Source organism: Borostomias antarcticus, assembly GCF_949987555.1.
Source record: "Borostomias antarcticus genome assembly, chromosome: 17".
Taxonomy (NCBI): domain Eukaryota; kingdom Metazoa; phylum Chordata; class Actinopteri; order Stomiiformes; family Stomiidae; genus Borostomias; species Borostomias antarcticus.
Genome location: NC_140250.1, coordinates 20,286,922 through 20,306,314, shown reverse-complemented (window position 1 = coordinate 20,306,314; position 19,393 = coordinate 20,286,922). Strand labels below are relative to the sequence as shown.

General features: G+C 43.0%; 1 protein-coding gene across 1 annotated transcript in view; it reads right to left on the bottom strand.

Annotated features, from left to right (window-relative positions):
* Positions 1-19,393, bottom strand: part of neb (nebulin) — a gene marked incomplete at both ends in the record, with an annotated part of 72,159 nt that overhangs the window by 42,459 nt on the left and 10,307 nt on the right. The window contains 47 exons of the mRNA XM_084452074.1: positions 155-358; positions 498-809; positions 901-1,008; positions 1,418-1,522; positions 1,725-1,928; positions 2,075-2,386; positions 2,477-2,584; positions 3,189-3,293; positions 3,496-3,699; positions 3,846-4,157; positions 4,249-4,356; positions 4,956-5,060; positions 5,264-5,467; positions 5,614-5,925; positions 6,071-6,178; positions 6,572-6,676; positions 7,251-7,457; positions 7,654-7,965; positions 8,917-9,024; positions 9,125-9,229; positions 9,341-9,547; positions 9,749-10,060; positions 10,196-10,303; positions 10,596-10,700; positions 10,867-11,073; positions 11,275-11,586; positions 11,699-11,806; positions 12,083-12,187; positions 12,416-12,622; positions 12,751-13,062; positions 13,151-13,258; positions 13,352-13,456; positions 13,693-13,899; positions 14,020-14,331; positions 14,465-14,572; positions 14,701-14,805; positions 14,963-15,061; positions 15,307-15,414; positions 15,763-15,960; positions 16,065-16,178; positions 16,311-16,418; positions 16,587-16,691; positions 17,612-17,710; positions 17,994-18,098; positions 18,221-18,328; positions 18,459-18,560; positions 19,051-19,167. Of these exons, the coding sequence (XP_084308200.1) occupies positions 155-358; positions 498-809; positions 901-1,008; positions 1,418-1,522; positions 1,725-1,928; positions 2,075-2,386; positions 2,477-2,584; positions 3,189-3,293; positions 3,496-3,699; positions 3,846-4,157; positions 4,249-4,356; positions 4,956-5,060; positions 5,264-5,467; positions 5,614-5,925; positions 6,071-6,178; positions 6,572-6,676; positions 7,251-7,457; positions 7,654-7,965; positions 8,917-9,024; positions 9,125-9,229; positions 9,341-9,547; positions 9,749-10,060; positions 10,196-10,303; positions 10,596-10,700; positions 10,867-11,073; positions 11,275-11,586; positions 11,699-11,806; positions 12,083-12,187; positions 12,416-12,622; positions 12,751-13,062; positions 13,151-13,258; positions 13,352-13,456; positions 13,693-13,899; positions 14,020-14,331; positions 14,465-14,572; positions 14,701-14,805; positions 14,963-15,061; positions 15,307-15,414; positions 15,763-15,960; positions 16,065-16,178; positions 16,311-16,418; positions 16,587-16,691; positions 17,612-17,710; positions 17,994-18,098; positions 18,221-18,328; positions 18,459-18,560; positions 19,051-19,167 (7,839 nt within the window). The remainder of the gene's footprint in view (positions 1-154; positions 359-497; positions 810-900; positions 1,009-1,417; positions 1,523-1,724; positions 1,929-2,074; positions 2,387-2,476; positions 2,585-3,188; positions 3,294-3,495; positions 3,700-3,845; positions 4,158-4,248; positions 4,357-4,955; positions 5,061-5,263; positions 5,468-5,613; positions 5,926-6,070; positions 6,179-6,571; positions 6,677-7,250; positions 7,458-7,653; positions 7,966-8,916; positions 9,025-9,124; positions 9,230-9,340; positions 9,548-9,748; positions 10,061-10,195; positions 10,304-10,595; positions 10,701-10,866; positions 11,074-11,274; positions 11,587-11,698; positions 11,807-12,082; positions 12,188-12,415; positions 12,623-12,750; positions 13,063-13,150; positions 13,259-13,351; positions 13,457-13,692; positions 13,900-14,019; positions 14,332-14,464; positions 14,573-14,700; positions 14,806-14,962; positions 15,062-15,306; positions 15,415-15,762; positions 15,961-16,064; positions 16,179-16,310; positions 16,419-16,586; positions 16,692-17,611; positions 17,711-17,993; positions 18,099-18,220; positions 18,329-18,458; positions 18,561-19,050; positions 19,168-19,393) is intronic.

The window sequence follows — 19,393 nt, the reverse complement described above, 5'->3', positions numbered from 1 at the left end:
CATAGTGACAAAATTAATTTTATTTTTTACAATCAGGAAAATTTAATTTGAAATAGTATATCTACAAAGGACAAAATATCACACACCCTGTAAACAAGATCTATGAATCCTAACCCTAGCCCTATAAATAGGCTAACAGGAGAGAGTGCTGTACCTTGTCCATGATCTGTGCATTGGCTTGAGCCAGGGCGTATGGCATGCCATCGGTTTTGGCTGTAAACTTGTAGTTGCTGGGGTGAGTGCGGTATTTCCTCTCACTCAAGACCTCTCCAGCCTTCTTGACCTTCTCCACATCAACTGAGCCAATGGGGACCCAGCCGAGTCCTTTGAGCCACTTCAGGTCTGCTTTGTACACATTCTATGGGGAAGGGATACATCATCATCCTCGCAGGGTCTATCTTAAGATATTTAACCTTTTAAAAATGCTGAACAGAATGCTAAAGGTGAGTCTAAAGGAGCTAAAGGTGAGAAAATAGAAAACAAATGATCATACTTACATCACTCTGAATCTCATAGCACTGTCTGGCCTGGACAACGTCGTTGGAGTCTGGCAGACATGTCCAGTTGTGCAGGCGAGTGATGTAGTTGGCATGGTTGACCTGGATCTGGTTCTTCTTGGCCAATTCAAAGGCCATCATGTCCACTGGAAGATGGAACTTAGTTTTGGACTTGTTGAAGTCTTTCTTGTACAGGGCATCACTGGCAATCCTGGCTGAGTTGAGAGCCAGCATGAGTAGAGGGTCGTCTTGGACGCTGAGGGCACCAATGTGATGGCCAACTTGCTTGCGGTATCCTGCTTTGTATTTGTACTAAAAATAAAGGTAAAGAGAATAAATGTCAGTACATTCTCAGTAAATAAATTCTCAACTTGACCATGATAACCAGGAAAAAAAAACATACATCACTGGCAATGTCCCTGGTTGCCTTGGCAGCAATGATAGCAATGGCATCTTTGCGCAGATCATAGCCCTTCTTCTTTGAGTCTTCATGAGCTTGCTTGTACTGTTTCTGTATGAACAAATACCAGAAAAACATCATTAGAATTTTTTTTTTTTAAATCTCATATAACATCTCTATAGTAACCATTCAATGTACCAGTATGGTTATCAGAGTAATCTGAAGGGAGGGAAATACAGAGTATATAGTGTATACATTTATGTATAGAGTCTAGTGATATGTATATTCACAAGTACAGAATGTACTGTAGGTATGTATATTCTACCGAATCTAAATATAAAGTGCAGCTGTCCTGAGTGTACCGAGTTTAGTCCAGAGTTCAATAAGCAGTGTCTTCATTCAGGTTCTAATGGAATGAGGGAAGAAACTCCTTCTGAGCCTCTCTGTGTTCGTTTTAAATCTTCAAAGTTGTCTCTCATTTATGTCTGTATGGGTCAGCTTTGCTCAATCGTTTACTTACCAGACTGTAAGTGGTTTTGTTCTGTTTGGCCAGAACCACATCCATGGCATCTGGCATGATGTGGATTTTAGTCTTGTCCTTTTCCCAGGCCTCAATGTAAGCTTTCTGTAATGACATGTTGGGAGAGCCAAATATTAGTCAAGTTCTAGCCAAAGATGTGAAGACTAGCTATGTTTAATGCTCAACTCCAAGACTCTTCTACCGTATATCATCTGTAGTTTTAAAATGTTGAATCTGCAAATCAAATAGGGCCTAATAAGGTTAAGCCCTGAGGGTTATAGATGGACAGATAAAGATAAGATGATACCTTGTTGGCAATCTGATTATTGGCCTTAGCCAACACCAAGGGCATGGCATCGGTTTTGCTGGTGAACTTGAAATTGCTTGGGTGCTGACGATACAGCTTCTCACTCAGGACCTCGCCGGCTTTCTTAACCTTCTCAACGTCAACTGACCCAATGGGCACCCATCCCAATCCCTTCAGCCATTTCAGATCAGACTTGTACAAATTCTGGAGGGAACAAAATAAAACAAAATGTCTTCATTGTGTTCATCATTTCCTTATCATATAGTCCATAACGTAGGGACAACTAAACAATTGTGAACAACAAAATCATACGTAGCAAGTTAGTGGACATTCAGGAAATTCATACTTACATCACTCTGAATCTCATAGCACTGTCTGGCCTGGACAACGTCGTTGGAGTCTGGCAGACATGTCCAGTTGTGCAGGCGAGTGATGTAGTTGGCATGGTTGACCTGGATCTGGTTCTTCTTGGCCAATTCAAAGGCCATCATGTCCACTGGAAGATGGAACTTAGTTTTGGACTTGTTGAAGTCTTTCTTGTACAGGGCATCACTGGCAATCCTGGCTGAGTTGAGAGCCAGCATGAGTAGAGGGTCGTCTTGGACGCTGAGGGCACCAATGTGATGGCCAACTTGCTTGCGGTATCCTGCTTTGTATTTGTACTAAAAATAAAGGTAAAGAGAAAAAATGTCAGTACATTCTCAGTAAATAAATTCTCAACTTGACCATGATAACCAGGAAAAAAAACATACATCACTGGCAATGTCCCTGGTTGCCTTGGCAGCAATGATAGCAATGGCATCTTTGCGCAGATCATAGCCCTTCTTCTTTGAGTCTTCATGAGCTTGCTTGTACTGTTTCTGTATGAACAAATACCAGAAAAACATCATTAGAATTTTTTTTTTTTTAAATCTCATATAACATCTCTATAGTAACCATTCAATGTACCAGTATGGTTATCAGAGTAATCAGGTCAGCTTTGTCATACAGACATAACAAGTATTGCAATTTTCTTCCATTAGCTCCTTGATTTTGCACACATTAAACAATATAGAAAAGCTCAAAAGGTACAACAAGTGAAACAATGCGTTATGTATCTAGGTCCATGATATTGAGTATACACATATATACATGGGGGAGAAGGTGAGGCTGTGCTTTCAGTAAGATAGGGAGGGAAATACAGAGTATATAGTGTATACATTTATGTATAGAGTCTAGTGATATGTATATTCACAAGTACAGAATGTACTGTAGGTATGTATATTCTACCGAATCTAAATATAAAGTGCAGCTGTCCTGAGTGTACCGAGTTTAGTCCAGAGTTCAATAAGCAGTGTCTTCATTCAGGTTCTAATGGACTGAGGGAAGAAACTGCTTCTGAGCCTCTCTGTGTTCGTTTTAAATCTTCAAAGTTGGCTCTCATTTATGTCTGTATGGGTCAGCTTTGCTCAATCGTTTACTTACCAGACTGTAAGTGGTTTTGTTCTGTTTGGCCAGAACCACATCCATGGCATCTGGCATGATGTGGATTTTAGTCTTGTCCTTTTCCCAGGCCTCAATGTAAGCTTTCTGTAATGACACGTTGGGAGAGCCAAATATTAGTCAAGTTCTAGCCAAAGATGTGAAGACTAGCTATGTTTAATGCTCAACTCCAAGACTCTTCTACCGTATATCATCTGTAGTTTTAAAATGTTGAATCTGCAAATCAAATAGGGCCTAATAAGGTTAAGCCCTGAGGGTTATAGATGGACAGATAAAGATAAGATGATACCTTGTTGGCAATCTGATTATTGGCCTTAGCCAACACCAAGGGCATGGCATCGGTTTTGCTGGTGAACTTGAAATTGCTTGGGTGCTGACGATACAGCTTCTCACTCAGGACCTCGCCGGCTTTCTTAACCTTCTCAACGTCAAGTGACCCAATGGGCACCCATCCCATTCCCTTCAGCCATTTCAGATCAGACTTGTACATATTCTGGAGGGAACAAAATAAAACAAAATGTCTTCATTGTGTTCATCATTTCCTTATCATATAGTCCATAACGTAGGGACAACTAAACAATAGTGAACAGCCAAATCATAAGTAGCAAGTTAGTGGACATTGAGGAAATTCATACTTACATCACTCTGAATCTCATAGCACTGTCTGGCCTGGACAACGTCGTTGGAGTCTGGCAGACATGTCCAGTTGTGCAGGCGAGTGATGTAGTTGGCATGGTTGACCTGGATCTGGTTCTTCTTGGCCAATTCAAAGGCCATCATGTCCACTGGAAGATGGAACTTAGTTTTGGACTTGTTGAAGTCTTTCTTGTACAGGGCATCACTGGCAATCCTGGCTGAGTTGAGAGCCAGCATGAGTAGAGGGTCGTCTTGGACGCTGAGGGCACCAATGTGATGGCCAACTTGCTTGCGGTATCCTGCTTTGTATTTGTACTAAAAATAAAGGTAAAGAGAATAAATGTCAGTACATTCTCAGTAAATAAATTCTCAACTTGACCATGATAACCAGGAAAAAAAAACATACATCACTGGCAATGTCCCTGGTTGCCTTGGCAGCAATGATAGCAATGGCATCTTTGCGCAGATCATAGCCCTTCTTCTTTGAGTCTTCATGAGCTTGCTTGTACTGTTTCTGTATGAACAAATACCAGAAAAACATTAGAATTTTTTTTTTTAAATCTCATATAACATCTCTATAGTAACCATTCAATGTACCAGTATGGTTATCAGAGTAATCAGGTCAGCTTTGTCATACAGACATAACAAGTATTGCAATTTTCTTCCATTAGCTCCTCGATTTTGCACACATTAAACAATATAGAAAAGCTCAAAAGGTACAACAAGTGAAACAATGCGTTATGTATCTAGGTCCATGATATTGAGTATACACATATATACATGGGGGAGAAGGTGAGGCTGTGCTTTCAGTAAGATAGGGAGGGAAAAACAGAGTATATAGTGTATACATTTATGTATAGAGTCTAGTGATATGTATATTCACAAGTACAGAATGTACTGTAGGTATGTATATTCTACCGAATCTAAATATAAAGTGCAGCTGTCCTGAGTGTACCGAGTTTAGTCCAGAGTTCAATAAGCAGTGTCTTCATTCAGGTTCTAATGGAATGAGGGAAGAAACTGCTTCTGAGCCTCTCTGTGTTCGTTTTAAATCTTCAAAGTTGGCTCTCATTTATGTCTGTTTGGGTCAGCTTTGCTCAATCATTTACTTACCAGACTGTAAGTGGTTTTGTTCTGTTTGGCCAGAACCACATCCATGGCATCTGGCATGATGTGGATTTTAGTCTTGTCCTTTTCCCAGGCCTCAATGTAAGCTTTCTGTAATGACACGTTGGGAGAGCCAAATATTAGTCAAGTTCTAGCCAAAGATGTGAAGACTAGCTATGTTTAATGCTCAACTCCAAGACTCTTCTACCGTATATCATCTGTAGTTTTAAAAATGTTGAATCTGCAAATCAAATAGGGCCTAATAAGGTTAAGCCCTGAGGGTTATAGATGGACAGATAAAGATAAGATGATACCTTGTTGGCAATCTCATTATTGGCCTTAGCCAACACCAAGGGCATGGCATCGGTTTTGCTGGTGAACTTGAAATTGCTTGGGTGCTGACGATACAGCTTCTCACTCAGGACCTCGCCGGCTTTCTTAACCTTCTCAACGTCAAGTGACCCAATGGGCACCCATCCCAATCCCTTCAGCCATTTCAGATCAGACTTGTACATATTCTGGAGGGAACAAAATAAAACAAAATGTCTTCATTGTGTTCATCATTTCCTTTTCATATAGTCCATAACGTAGGGACAACTAAACAATAGTGAACAGCCAAATCATACGTAGCAAGTTAGTGGACATTCAGGAAATTCATACTTACATCACTCTGAATCTCATAGCACTGTCTGGCCTGGACAACGTCGTTGGAGTCTGGCAGACATGTCCAGTTGTGCAGGCGAGTGATGTAGTTGGCATGGTTGACCTGGATCTGGTTCTTCTTGGCCAATTCAAAGGCCATCATGTCCACTGGAAGATGGAACTTAGTTTTGGACTTGTTGAAGTCTTTCTTGTACAGGGCATCACTGGCAATCCTGGCCGAGTTGAGAGCCAGCATGAGTAGAGGGTCGTCTTGGACGCTGAGGGCACCAATGTGATGGCCAACCTGCTTACGATAGCCAGCCTTGTACTTGTACTATGGAAGAAAAGAAAAGAAATTTAGGGTGACAGTTATGTACTATTAAATAATTTATTTGAAGGAAAAATAACCTTTACATACATGCAAATGTGCAGGCTTATTACATGTTACATGTTGTACATGAAATAAGACATGAACTTACATCGCTAGCAATGGCAGTGGTGGCTTTGGCTGCCTGGATTGCAATAGCATCGGCGCGTACATGATGACCCTTCTTCTTGGACAGCTCATTGTCAAGCTTGTACTGTTTCTGAAGAGGAAGAAAGAACAGAATTTGATGATGCAGACAGTTATTCCCCAGTGAGATGTACGCATCAGAACCAGTTTCTATAGAGCTGAACATGAGATTTTTAGCCTAGGTGAATTGATCAAAAGCTTTAAGGAGTAAATATCTTCCAATACATAATTTATAGCTTAGAAACCAGGGACTTAGGACTAACTATTGAGCGTAATAAAACACAGGACCATGTTTTTGCTCTTGAGGATCTCAGATACTGGTTATGCATCATATCTCAGCGTGGTGCATGATTTCTCATCACAGACCGCTCATCACTTTTCGCTTTTGATATTTCTAAAACAAAGATAATTATTGAAAAATAATTTTAAAAGATAATACAATGACTTAGTTCATTGCCTGACCTACCAGACTGTAGTTGGGTTTGTTCTGCTTGGCCAGAACCACATCCATAGCATCAGGCATGATGTGGATCGTGGTCTTGTCTTTCTCCCAGGCCTGCTGGTATGCTTGCTGTAGTGGAAAGTTGGAAAACCCAAATATTAGTCAATTTCATTCATTAGTCAAGTAGCCAATGAAGTGAAGACTGGTTTTCGGCTGTGGTCGTTCAATGATCGAAGGGTCAGTGGTTCGAATCCCAGCTCCGACTGTCCACATGTCGAAGTGTCCTTGAGCAAGACACCTATGTGAATGTGTGTGTGAATGGGTGAATGAGAGGCCATTGTAAAGCGCTTTGAGTGCCGCTAAGGTGGAAAAAGTGGTACAGTACTGTATATAAGTGCAGTCCATTTGCCATTTTATTTAATGCTCATCTCTGAGACTGACAGTATATTGTCTGCAGAAAATGTCTTATTCTCCTATTCTTCCTGTGTCTGTAAGTTATATGGGAAACGTTTGTCTCAAACCCCCCCCTTTTTTAACCACCAGTGTGCTTTGAATTTCTAAACGTTACCATGTGTGTTATTTGGTGGTACTGACAAAGTTACTAAGACTGTTACAAGACTAATATCATACAGATCATAGTTGTTTTCACGGATACAAATACAGGTGTACTGTACTGTACATGTGTGGTAATAGAACACTTCACCTTGTTCATGATCTGGTTGTTGGCTGTGGCCAGGGCCAGATCCATAGAGTCCATCAGCTTGCTGAACTTGTGCACGGAGGGATGTGTACGGTACTTGTGGTCACTCTGTATTTGACCTCCAACCTTGGCTGTCTCCACTGCCAATGAACCAATGGGGACCCATCCGATGCCTTTCACATAGCTGTTGTAATCACTCTTGTAATCATTCTAGGAAAACACATTGGAAATATGTGATTAATCCAGCGAGTGGGGACAATCTTATAACTTGTATGTGAACTAATAAGAGTATGCTGTATGTTATTTTAGCCTCAAGGTACAACGCTAATTTAGATTACTTTCTAATAAAGCTTTGATGGAAATGGATTCAAAGAAAGTATGTTGTTTGGTTCATTTATGAACTCACATCACTGGAGGTGGTGTTCATGCCACGCGCCAGCACCAGGCTCATAGCATCAGGCAGCATAGAGTAGTGGTGTTCGATCGTCCTGTAGCCAGCGTAGGTTTGTGCAGCAGAGGCCTGCTTGGCATGAGTCAGACTCATCATGTCAACTGGAGAGTGGTACTTCAGCTTGGACTTGTGGTAATCCTTCTTGTAGTTTCTCTCACTCTGCATCTTGGCCACCTCCATGTAGGACACCAGCAAGGGGTCGTCCTTAATGCTGCGGATGCCGACATGGTGGCCCCTGGCCTTCACAAATTCTTTCTTGTATTGGTACTGTGGAAAAGAAAGAAAAAACGCATCTTACTCATATTCAGGAGAAAGCTAACATTCTGAAAGATGCTTCTTAAAGCCTTTTTCTGGAGTAAAGACGACTGACTGACTGACTGACTGACTGACTGACTGACTGACTGACTGACTGACTGACTGACTGACTGACTGACAGATGAGGGGAAGGAAGGAGGGGGAAAGGAAGATTGAAGGAACGAGGGGAGATAGAAGGGCGGAGGGCTAGATTTAGAAGGAAGGAGGGGGGATATAGAAGGACAGACAGACAGTGGGGGTAATTTGGTGTTTTCAGCAGTGGAAAAGTACAGCAGCAGTGGGGGAAGGAGGGGGGAGTTAGAAGGAAGATAGAAGGAAGGAAGATAGAAGGAAGGAGGGGGAGATAAAAGGATGATAGAAGGAAGGAGGGGGAGATGGAAGGAAGATAGAAGGAAGGAGGGGGAGATAGAAGGAAGGAGGGGGAGATGGAAGGAAGATAGAGGGAAGGGGGAGATAGAAGGAAGGAGGAGAGATGGAAGGAAGATAGAAGGAAGGAGGGGGAGATGGAAGGAAGATAGGAGGGGAGAGATAGAAGGAAGATAGAAGGAAGGAGGAGAGATGGAAGGAAGATAGAAGGAGGGGAGAGATAGAAGGAAGATAGAAGGAAGGAGGAGAGATGGAAGGAAGATAGAAGGAAGGAGGAGAGATGGAAGGAAGATAGAAGGAAGGAGGGGGAGATGGAAGGAAGATGGAGGGAACGGGGAGATAGAAGGAAGGAGGGGGAGATGGAAGGAAGATAGAGGGAAGGGGGAGATGGAAGGAAGATAGAAGGAAGGGGGGATAGAAGGAAGATAGAAGGAAGGAGGAGGAGATAGAAGGAAGATAGAAGGAAGGGGGGATAGAAGGAAGATAGAAGGAAGAAGCGGGATTACAAGGAGCAGGAGATAATAGAAACGAACTCACATCGCTGGCGATGCGCGTGGAGGCCTTGGCGGCCAGGATGGAGATAGCGTCTGGTTTGAGGTCATATCCCTTCTTCTTCATCGCCTCCAGACCAGCTTTGTATTGTTTCTGAAATTGAGAATAAACAAAATGAATTTGTGCTCAATTAAAAAAAAAAAAAAACATTACCAGAAATAATATTGCCATGAGGAAACATGGTGTACCTTACCTGGCTCATGGTGACAGCGTTGGCCTTAGCAAGGACAATTTCAGGAGAATCCGGCATGACATGGACAGTGAGCTTATCCTTCTCCCAGGCTGCAGAGTATGCTTGCTGCAATCACATGCATACGGAAAGTTACCAACCTTGCTACAAGACCAATATCAGACAGATCATAGTTGTTTTCACGGATACCAATACATGTGTGGTAATAGAACACTTCACCTTGTTCATGATCTGGTTGTTGGCTGTGGCCAGGGCCAGATCCATAGAGTCCATCAGCTTGCTGAACTTGTACACGGAGGGATGTGTACGGTACTTGTGGTCACTCTGTATTTGACCTCCAACCTTGGCTGTCTCCACTGCCAATGAACCAATGGGGACCCATCCGGTGCCTTTCACATAGCTGTTGTAATCACTCTTGTACTCATACTAGGGAAACACATTGGAAATATGTGATTAATCCAGCGAGTGGGGACAATCTTATAACTTGTATGTGAACTAATAAAAGAGTATGTTGTATGTTATTTTAGCCTCATGGTACAACACTAATGGTTTAGATTACTTTCTAATTAAGATTTGATGGAAATGGATTCAAATAAAGTTTGTTGTTTGGTTCATTTATGAACTCACATCACTGGAGGTGGTGTTCATGCCACGCGCCAGCACCAGGCTCATAGCATCAGGCAGCATAGAGTAGTGGTGTTCGATCGTCCTGTAGCCAGCGTAGGTTTGCGCAGCAGAGGCCTGCTTGGCATGAGTCAGACTCATCATGTCAACTGGAGAATGATACTTCAGCTTGGACTTGTGGTAATCCTTCTTGTAGTTTTTCTCGCTCTGCAACTTGGCCACCTCCATGTAGTGCACCAGCAAGGGGTCGTCCTTAATGCTGCGGAAACCGACATGGTGACCCCTGGCCTTCTCGTGGGCCAGCTTGTACTTGAACTGCAAAAACACACAGATAAGTTGTCATGTGAAAATAGTACATCACTGCACAAATGTACTAGCAGGTGATAGTTGATGCTAGGTGAACACAGTATCCATGAAACTAACAATACAGAAAATTATTTTGTCACTCACGTCACTAGCAATAATAGTGCCAGCCTTGGCAGCCAGGATGGAAACAGCGTCTGGTTTGAGGTCATAGCCCTTCTTAAACATCTCCACCACACCTGCTTTGTAGAGTTTCTGAAATGGGTCAAAGACATATTTTAAGAAACAAAGGAAATAACACGACTAAGCAGTTTCCTTGATAAGAATACAGCAGATAACGTTTAGTCCTTGGCTGAAAATTACTTTCAGCCAAGGACCTCCACTTAAAAAAAGCTTTATTTTAAAGGATTAGGATTGACTGTTCTCCAGAAACAGACATATAATGTTAAGTGATATGTTCATCTTCATGCTAGTTTACCTTTATGTAACCTACATGTTTGTAAGCATGAACAAGCATGGTATGAGTTTATGTAGTATGTGGCTGTACCTGGCTCATGTTGGCAGCATTAGCTTTGGCCAGGACAATCTCAGGTGAATCAGGCATGACATGGACAGTCAGCTTGTCCTTGTTCCATTTATCTGTGTATGCTTTCTGCAAAGAAAAGAACACAACATTATTAAGTAACGCCTTTAACGGTTGGTCTGCACTTTCACTCAGAGCCCAAATTTCAACTGCTTGTACTATATTTTTGCAACATTTTACAAAAAAATATCTGAGAATGTATTTTATTTTCACGTTGAACACGGATAAAACAAACCTTGTTCATGATCTGGTTGTTGGCTGTGGCCAGGGCCAGATCCATAGAGTCCATCAGCTTGCTGAACTTGTGCACGGAGGGATGTGTACGGTAGTTGTGGTCACTCTGTATTTGACCTCCAACCTTGGCTGTCTCCACTGCCAATGAACCAATGGGGACCCATCCCATGCCTTTCACATAGCTGTTGTAATCACTCTTGTACTCATACTAGGGAAACACATTGGAAATATGTGATTAATCCAGCGAGTGGGGACAATCTTATAACTTGTATGTGAACTAATAAAAGAGTATGCTGTATGTTATTTTAGCCTCATGGTACAACACTAATGGCTTAGATTACTTTCTAGTTAAGGTTTGATGGAAATGGATTTAAATAAAGTTTGTTGTTTGGTTCATTTATGAACTCACATCACTGGAGGTGGTGTTCATGCCACGCGCCAGCACCAGGCTCATAGCATCAGGCAGCATAGAGTAGTGGTGTTCGATCGTCCTGTAGCCAGCGTAGGTTTGCGCAGCAGAGGCCTGCTTAGCATGAGTCAGACTCATCATGTCAACTGGAGAGTGGTACTTCAGCTTGGACTTGTGGTAATCCTTCTTGTAGTTTCTCTCACTCTGCATCTTGGCCACCTCCATGTAGGACACCAGCAAGGGGTCGTCCTTAATGCTGCGGATGCCGACATGGTGGCCCCTGGCCTTCACAAATTCTTTCTTGTACTGGTACTGGACAGAGTGCAAAACAAACAATATAATCAGACAACATGTTTCTATTTTCAATGTAGTGAAAATTAGTTTGGCTACATTCTATTGGCTTTGTTGTTTATTTTGTACCTACATCACTGATTATACGCCTGCCATGTTTAGCGGCCACGATGGAGATGGCGTCAGCCTTCATGTCGTATCCTTTGGCGATATCATTCACCCACTGCTGCTTGTAGTGTTTCTAAGATACACCACAGGAAAATATACAGTCCATCACAAGCAAAAGTAAATAAATAAAACTTTACAGAGAATGTGTAAAGGTCCTTAGCTGTAAAAGAGAACAGTGTATTTAATTTCTGAACAGCACATCAAACTATACGTCATAATAACTGTGTACTGTACATTGTGTTCATGTGAAGATATGTTCTAGAACTTTTCCACTCATGTACAGTAGGTAAGGATCAGAGTGAGGGACACCCCCTTTTTTTTCTACGACCAGCAGGTTATGGGTTCTGACCTTGCTCATGGTCTGAGCGTTGAACTTGGCCTGGAGGAACTCAGGACTGTCTGCTGGAAGGTGGTACGTGTGCTTAACTTTCTCACCAGAAGCTCTGTACGCAGGCTGCGGGTGGGACAGGAACAAAGACAGCCACATTCAAAGCCAATTTACATTCATTTACGTAGGGAATGAATACAACGCATTATGCAATTATGAGATCATCATTTTCAAGAAAGTATCTATAGAGAAGCACTACAAATCTAAAGCAGTGTTATCTTTCCCATTATATAATAGTTCGTATTCTCATGATCCATCGTTTTAAATCGTTACATGACAAACGAAAGTTCTCACGTCATTGAGCGTCTTGGTGTTGGCCATGGCCAGGGCCATGTGCATGTTGTCGGTTAGGCTGGTGAACTTCAGGGAGCTGGGGTGCTGGCGATAGCTCTTCTCATCCAGTGCTGCCTTGGCGGTCTTGGCCAACTCCACGGGAATGGAACCAATGGGTACCCAGCCGGTGCCCCGGAACGAATCTTTGTAATCTGATTGGTAGGCATTCTGGGCCAACCAGAGGGGAGCAACAGGACAGTTTATGAGTCTCCACCTTTTCTGACCAATCATGTTTTTTGTCCAGTTACTGTTTAATGAGTGGAAGGTGAAATGTTACAGTAAGAACAGGGACTTACATCACTCTGTATGTCCATCATGGTACGAGCCAGGCCAAGGCTCATAGCATCAGGCAGCAAAGAGTAGTGGTGTTCGATCGTCCTGTAGCCAGCGTAGGTTTGCACAGCAGAGGCCTGCTTGGCATGAGTCAGACTCATCATGTCAACTGGAGAGTGGTACTTCAGCTTGGACTTGTGGTAATCCTTCGTGTAGTTTCTCTCGCTCTGCATCTTGGCCACCGCCATGTAGTGCACCAGCAAGGGGTCGTCCTTAATGCTGCGGAAACCGACATGGTGGCCCCTGGCCTTCTCGTGGGCCAGCTTGTACTTGTACTGGAAAGGAAACAAAGCCATATAAGTAACATGAAGAACATTAAATATGACAGAATCATTCTATCAGCTCTATGGATTTCCAACCTACATCACTGGCTATGTTGGTGGAGGCCCTGGCGGCAAGTACGGAAATGGCATCCTCTTTATAGTGGTGTCCCTTGAGCAGGTCTTGACGGTGAGCATAAGTGTAATAGTTCTGAAACAAGGAAATAGACCGATTAAAAGACCTGGAATATACAGAGTTATTATGTGAATACAGTTATAAATAGTTAGTAGTCACTGCCCCCACCTGGCTGATATTGACAGCATTGTATTTTGCTTGCATCAGCTCTGGTGCATCTGAAGGGAGGTGGTAGGTGTGCTTGAACTTCTCTCCGCTGGCTTTGTAGTCCCGCTGGACACAACCAAGAGAAAACATGAATGCATATTTACATACAGAACGAACATACTTCATAGGCATAACAGCCGCATTGCAATCAATACGTAATCATATGACGTTACAATTATAATTGATACTATATTGTATTGCTCTATGTACAAAATTCCACCAATAACTGTTAGACTGGTCCACCGGTGCCCCACATGCTTAACCTCCTCTGGAAGGCCTGATGGTGATTCCCTAGTACTCACAACACTGATGATCTTAGCGTTGTCCTTGGCCAGCTGCATGCTCATAGAGTCGCTGAGGCTGGTGAACTTGAGGGTGTCGGGGTGCTGGCGGTACTTCGTCTCATTCAGAGCCGCGGCCGCCATCTTGGCTTTCTCCACGTCCAGGGAGCCAATGGGAACCCAGCCCGTCCCTTTAATGCCAGTCTCGTAATCCATCTTGTAGTTGACCTGCGCAGCGTACAGAGAGGAAAGACATTTGTGAGAAAAGAACGCAGTTATCAACAGCTGGAAACTAAAGATATCATTTTAGGACTTGAAGACTAAAGATACTGTAGGACTCCTACTTACATCACTGGCATCGGTGTTCATTTTGCGTGCCAGCTCCAGGCTCATGGCGTCAGGCAGCAAAGAGTAGCGGTGATGGATCTGTTTGTAGCCGGCGTAGGTTTGCACAGCAGAGGCCTGCTTGGCATGAGTCAGACTCATCATGTCAACTGGAGAGTGGTACTTCAGCTTGGACTTGTGGTAATCCTTCTTGTAGTTTTTCTCGCTCTGCATCTTGGCCACCTGCATGTAGTGCACCAGCAAGGGGTCGTCCTTAATGCTGCGGAAGCCGACATGGTGACCCTTGGCCTTCATGAAGTCTTTCTTATACTGGATCTAGATGACAGCAGAAAGAAACGAGAACATTGTTACCGTCTCAAACTGCAAGAGTATCCATAATGAACATACTGTACATTGTTCAGTTGCATTAAATAAGTCCATTGTATTTGTCATGTAAAGCAGTACTCACATCACTGATGATATGCCTGCCATGTTTAGCAGCGATGACGGAGATGGCGTCGGACTTCATGTCGTACCCCTTCGCAATGGTCTGCTCCCAGTCCTGCTTGTAGTAGCTCTGAAAGTCATATTATTGACATTTCTGTATAAGATACCAGGCAGGTAAGAACACAGTAGGCTAGCGGTGTTCTATGAAGCCTCACAGCGAGTGTGGAGAGAGACGAGGACGGTCTCTATCTACCGTACCTTGCTGAGGTTGTAGGCATTGCATTTGGCCTGGATGAACTCCGGGATATCAGGGGGAAGAGAGTACTTCTGGTGGATGGCCTCCAGACCTTTCTTATAGTGCAGCTACAAGGGAAGATGACAGCATTAGGATAAATAAACCCGACTGTACATATTATTGTTCCTAAGAGAAGAACAGTGTAATCCCTACAGAGATGTACTTCAAAATGAACAGAAAAATGAGATGAAGTGGTCTAAAATCTCTTCAGTTATGCAGACTCACGTCGCTCCTCATCATCTGGTTGACCTGGGCCTGCATCATGATGGGGTGGTCGTCGATAGCCGTGAATGGGATGGTGTCTGGGTGCTGCCTGTACTTTCTCTGTGGAGATAACGGTTAAAAAAAAAAAATCAATGATGTACTACTCAATCATCCGATTTTTCTTATTCATTTTCACGTTGTGCTTTAATTATATCTCGAAGGAGGTGAAACATTTCTTTTCATATTGTAGATTATTTTCTTATGGACAGATGGATTACATCTGATAATTTCACGACTTAATGTGTTAGCTATGTTGTAGGATTTAGTGGTTTGAGAGCATCTGGACAGGGACCATGTTGATATACCTCGTTGAGGATCGCTCCAGCTTTCTTGACCTTCTCCACTTCGATGGAGCCGAGGGGGACCCATGGAGTTCCCTTGGTAAAGTTGTTGTAATCCGACTTATATTCATTCTGTGGAGAAGAGGATGTGCACACTCCTTTTATGATCCCTCTCATAATGAACTACTGTGGGTTTCCAGTCAAGCCATCTTGACTGCTCTTCAATTGCAATTAAAGCAAACTGCAGATTGTACACTTTTTCGAGCACTAACCCTGGTTGATCTACTGTACGGGTGCGTATTAGCTCTTCGCTAAACCCTAGCACATTTAAATGGAAGTTGCATTGCTGTGATATTGTAATATTGATGTTGATTAATGTACAATGTCCTTTTAAAATCTGTCAATCAATCAATCAATCAACCAATCAATCAATTAGGTGGCTAGCTACAGCTACACTGTAGGTGTAGGGGTGTCACTTACGTCACTCTGTATGATGTTAGCTTTCTTGGCCAAGTCCAGGGCGACGCTGTCGTAGGGGAGGAGGTAGCGGTTCGAGATGCTCCTGTAGCCGCTCATGCTAGCGATAGCCTGGGATTTCTTGGCCAGAGTGAACGCCATCATGTCCAGGGTGGTGTGGTACTTGGTCTTGATCTTCTCGTAGTCCTTCTTATACTCCCTCTGCCAGATTATGATCGAAAATTTTGCTTTTAACATCCATACCAGAAACCATGCTGCTATTTAATCTGACCATTGGAAGAGAATTAAGGCAGTGCGCTTCTTACGGTACTCTGGATTTTGGCCACGTGGACAGAGTGCATGATCTTGGGGTCGTCCTTGATGCTGAGGGCCCCCACCATGTGACCCCGGTTCTTCTCATAGTCCTTCTTGTACTTAACCTGAGAGGGGGGTGACAGGAGGTGACAAGCCCCTTACTACACAAGACTGAAAACGATGGAGACATCGGGTCTTTACCCAGGCATGTTTCTGTACAGGGAATCTTGAGCACGTTAGATATCACCACAACTCACATCACTGGCAATGTTTGTGTGGGCACGAGCAGCGAGGATGGAGATGGCATCACCCTTGACCTCAAACTGCTTGGCTTTAGCCTTCTCCCAATCGTACTTGTAACAATTCTGCATGGAGACGAAGAAAACATATGAGTGAATGCAAAACAAAAACAAAGAATTTATATCCAGCGAGGATCAAACCCCCTCTTATCTACCACCCTCTTATCTACCACTGTGAAATAATAACAAAAGGCAACTGGCATACGTGTATTTTCAAAAAAGACCTCTACTCACATCGCTAAGGTTGTAAGCGTTGACTCTGGACTGGATGAACTGGGGGTAGTCTGGGGGCAGGGAACACTTGAACTTTTCCTTTTCATACTTTGCTTTGTAGTTCAGCTGGAAAACAAGAAGGGAGAGATGCACTTTAAGACTTCAGCTACAGCAAACACTGGGATTTTAGGTACTGCAGGTACTGCATTTGTAACACGCTCCCCATCCAGTTGTTACACTGGCCAGGAGCGCCATTCACACACCAATGGCGGCAGCTGCCATGCAAGGCGCTTGCCTGCTCATTGGGAGCAATTTGGGGTTCAGTGTCTTGCCCAAGGATTCGAACCACCGACCCTACGATCACTGAACGACCCGCTCTACCAACTGAGCTATACCGCCGCCCTTTCTTGAGTTGCAGGTGCAGGGATCTTATGGGACGTCTCACACTACCGTGCTACTATGCACTCTGCTCTTCCCCCCTTCTCCTACTCCTTCAATAACATACAGAGGGAATTCCCCCCTGAACTTTTATACTCCAGCTCTCCCACTGCTTATTGCCATGACTAGCAACTATGCTTCCCAGTGGACAACGTTTATTTGCCACTGCAATGCAAACCTCAAGCCTGCTAAAGTACATGTGATTTATTTCGACCCTTTAAGACTTTGTGTCCGCTGGAGTTGTATTCCCTGCCACTAGAGGGCAGTGTTTTCTGACTGATTGGCTCCCTCATGTGAGAGTTGTCTCTCATAACCACCCTCCTCCCTCACCTCTGAGCGGTTTATTTTGGGAGGACTGAACGCATGATGCTATTTATACTACAGACAGATGGCTCTGGTTTCCATGGCGTCCACAGGAAGACAGCTGGACTATGTGGGTGAATGAGCACAACTTTAGGGAACAGTTCTGATATCTCTGACCATACAAGAGATTCTGTAATGGCAGTGACTACTCCTGACATGGATGTATTAATTGACCCCTGACCACTCTTTTGGCTATTCTTAACTACGTTATGCCAGAAAAGTCTTTTAGTCCAGAAGATACATACATCACTTAGCTGCTGGGCGTTGATGACAGCCTGGACTTGGACAGGCGAGTCGGTGACTTGCGTAAACTTCACCGTGTCTGGGTGTTGCCGGTATACTTTCTGTAAAACAGAACAAATACCACCAAAACCTCAATGACATCATACAGATAGACAGATACATTTATTATAATGCTGTAGAGATCTACAGTTTAAATATAAGCACTCACTCATAACTTATAATTATATATATATATATATATATATATATATATATATATATATATATATATATATATATATATATAACCTTTATTTAACCAGGAACTCAACATTGAGGTTTAAACCTCTTTTACAAACAACTATAGTTTGTATTAGTTGCTCTTTGGTAAAGAGACACACGTACATCTTTACACTGTTCAAGCTTCTTATTGACTTCATATTCAGGCGTTATGGTTTGAGGGTAGAAACATCTAGTCTTGATGTCTTCATAATCCGCTTTATAATTTTTCTGAAAGACAAAATGAGAAAAACACTAATGTGAGAACTGAACAATAAAACGTCCATTTCAGTAAACAGTACATATGTCTTGATTAGTCAGCGGTGGTTAAAAGACAACTCAGAAAGTCTTACCTCGCTCTTTATCTCCTCCATTTTCTGACAGTGAAGCATATAAATGTCCTCATAGCTGCCAATATAGTGACCCTTCACCTCGTTGTCATACTTCTCTTTATAATTTGCCTATAGTGAGAAAGACACAACATAGGAGTAAATGAGAAACAACAATACTAAACCAAAATACTACTTTACAGTATGTACGTTCATTCATTGAAGGTGATACATGGGAAAAATACATGGTGTTCATACTCACGTCACTGAACTGCTTGACCACTGTGTCCATCTTAAACTTGGGCGTATCACAGTAGTTGATACTGGACCCTCTTGATTTCTCGTAACTGGCCTTGTACACTTTCTGCAGAGAGAGGGGACAGAGAAGGTACGGAGTGAGTCGGCAAAACTGGATCAGATAAGAGTTTACAATTTGAATAAGGGAATAGTTGTCAGACACACAATGAATCAAAAAATGATATGTGACTTTAAATCGACCAGACATTTGATGGCTAACTGTTGATGGATTAAGTTTCTTGCTGTCCAGTAGCTGGTCATCGTTTGAGGTCATTGTAATCTCTCACTGGGCTACAAACCCCCAGTCTAAGTGAGCCCAAATTGGATCCATTAACACCACTAATATGATGATTGACTTAAAGGGGATGTGTGTGCTATCAATTATGATTCCACATCAGGAATCTTGTCAACAAGCAACTAGCTCACAATTAAAGGGACAGTTCGCTCTTATTTTGGAGCAGATTGTCTATCTATAATTGAGCTAACTGGCTTTTTTGTGTGTGTGTAGATGGTGTTTGCGTCATGCTGCTAGGCCTAGTGTTTTCCCAGACACCTACATCACTGAGGATGGTGCCGGCGTATCTCAGCTGTCTGAGGAGAGGGTTTTCTGTGGCGGGAAGAACGTTGTAGGCAGACTGATCCTTCGTCTTCTCATAGTCCTTCTTGTACTTGATCTGAGGAGGGAAGAGCAGAGGCACAAGTTCCCAAACGTGTCCCTCCCAAGTGATCTACAGTACGTCATGCGTCGAGGGGAGAACCAATGCGTCAATACGGAACGCGCGAGCCGAGTGCTTTGCATAGTATTTGGGGCAACACCTACAGATCAGTCAACAACAGATTGAATTTGACACAGGTGAAGATGAGTGAATTCTCTTTGAATGTTCTCTGATGCGTTCGTGC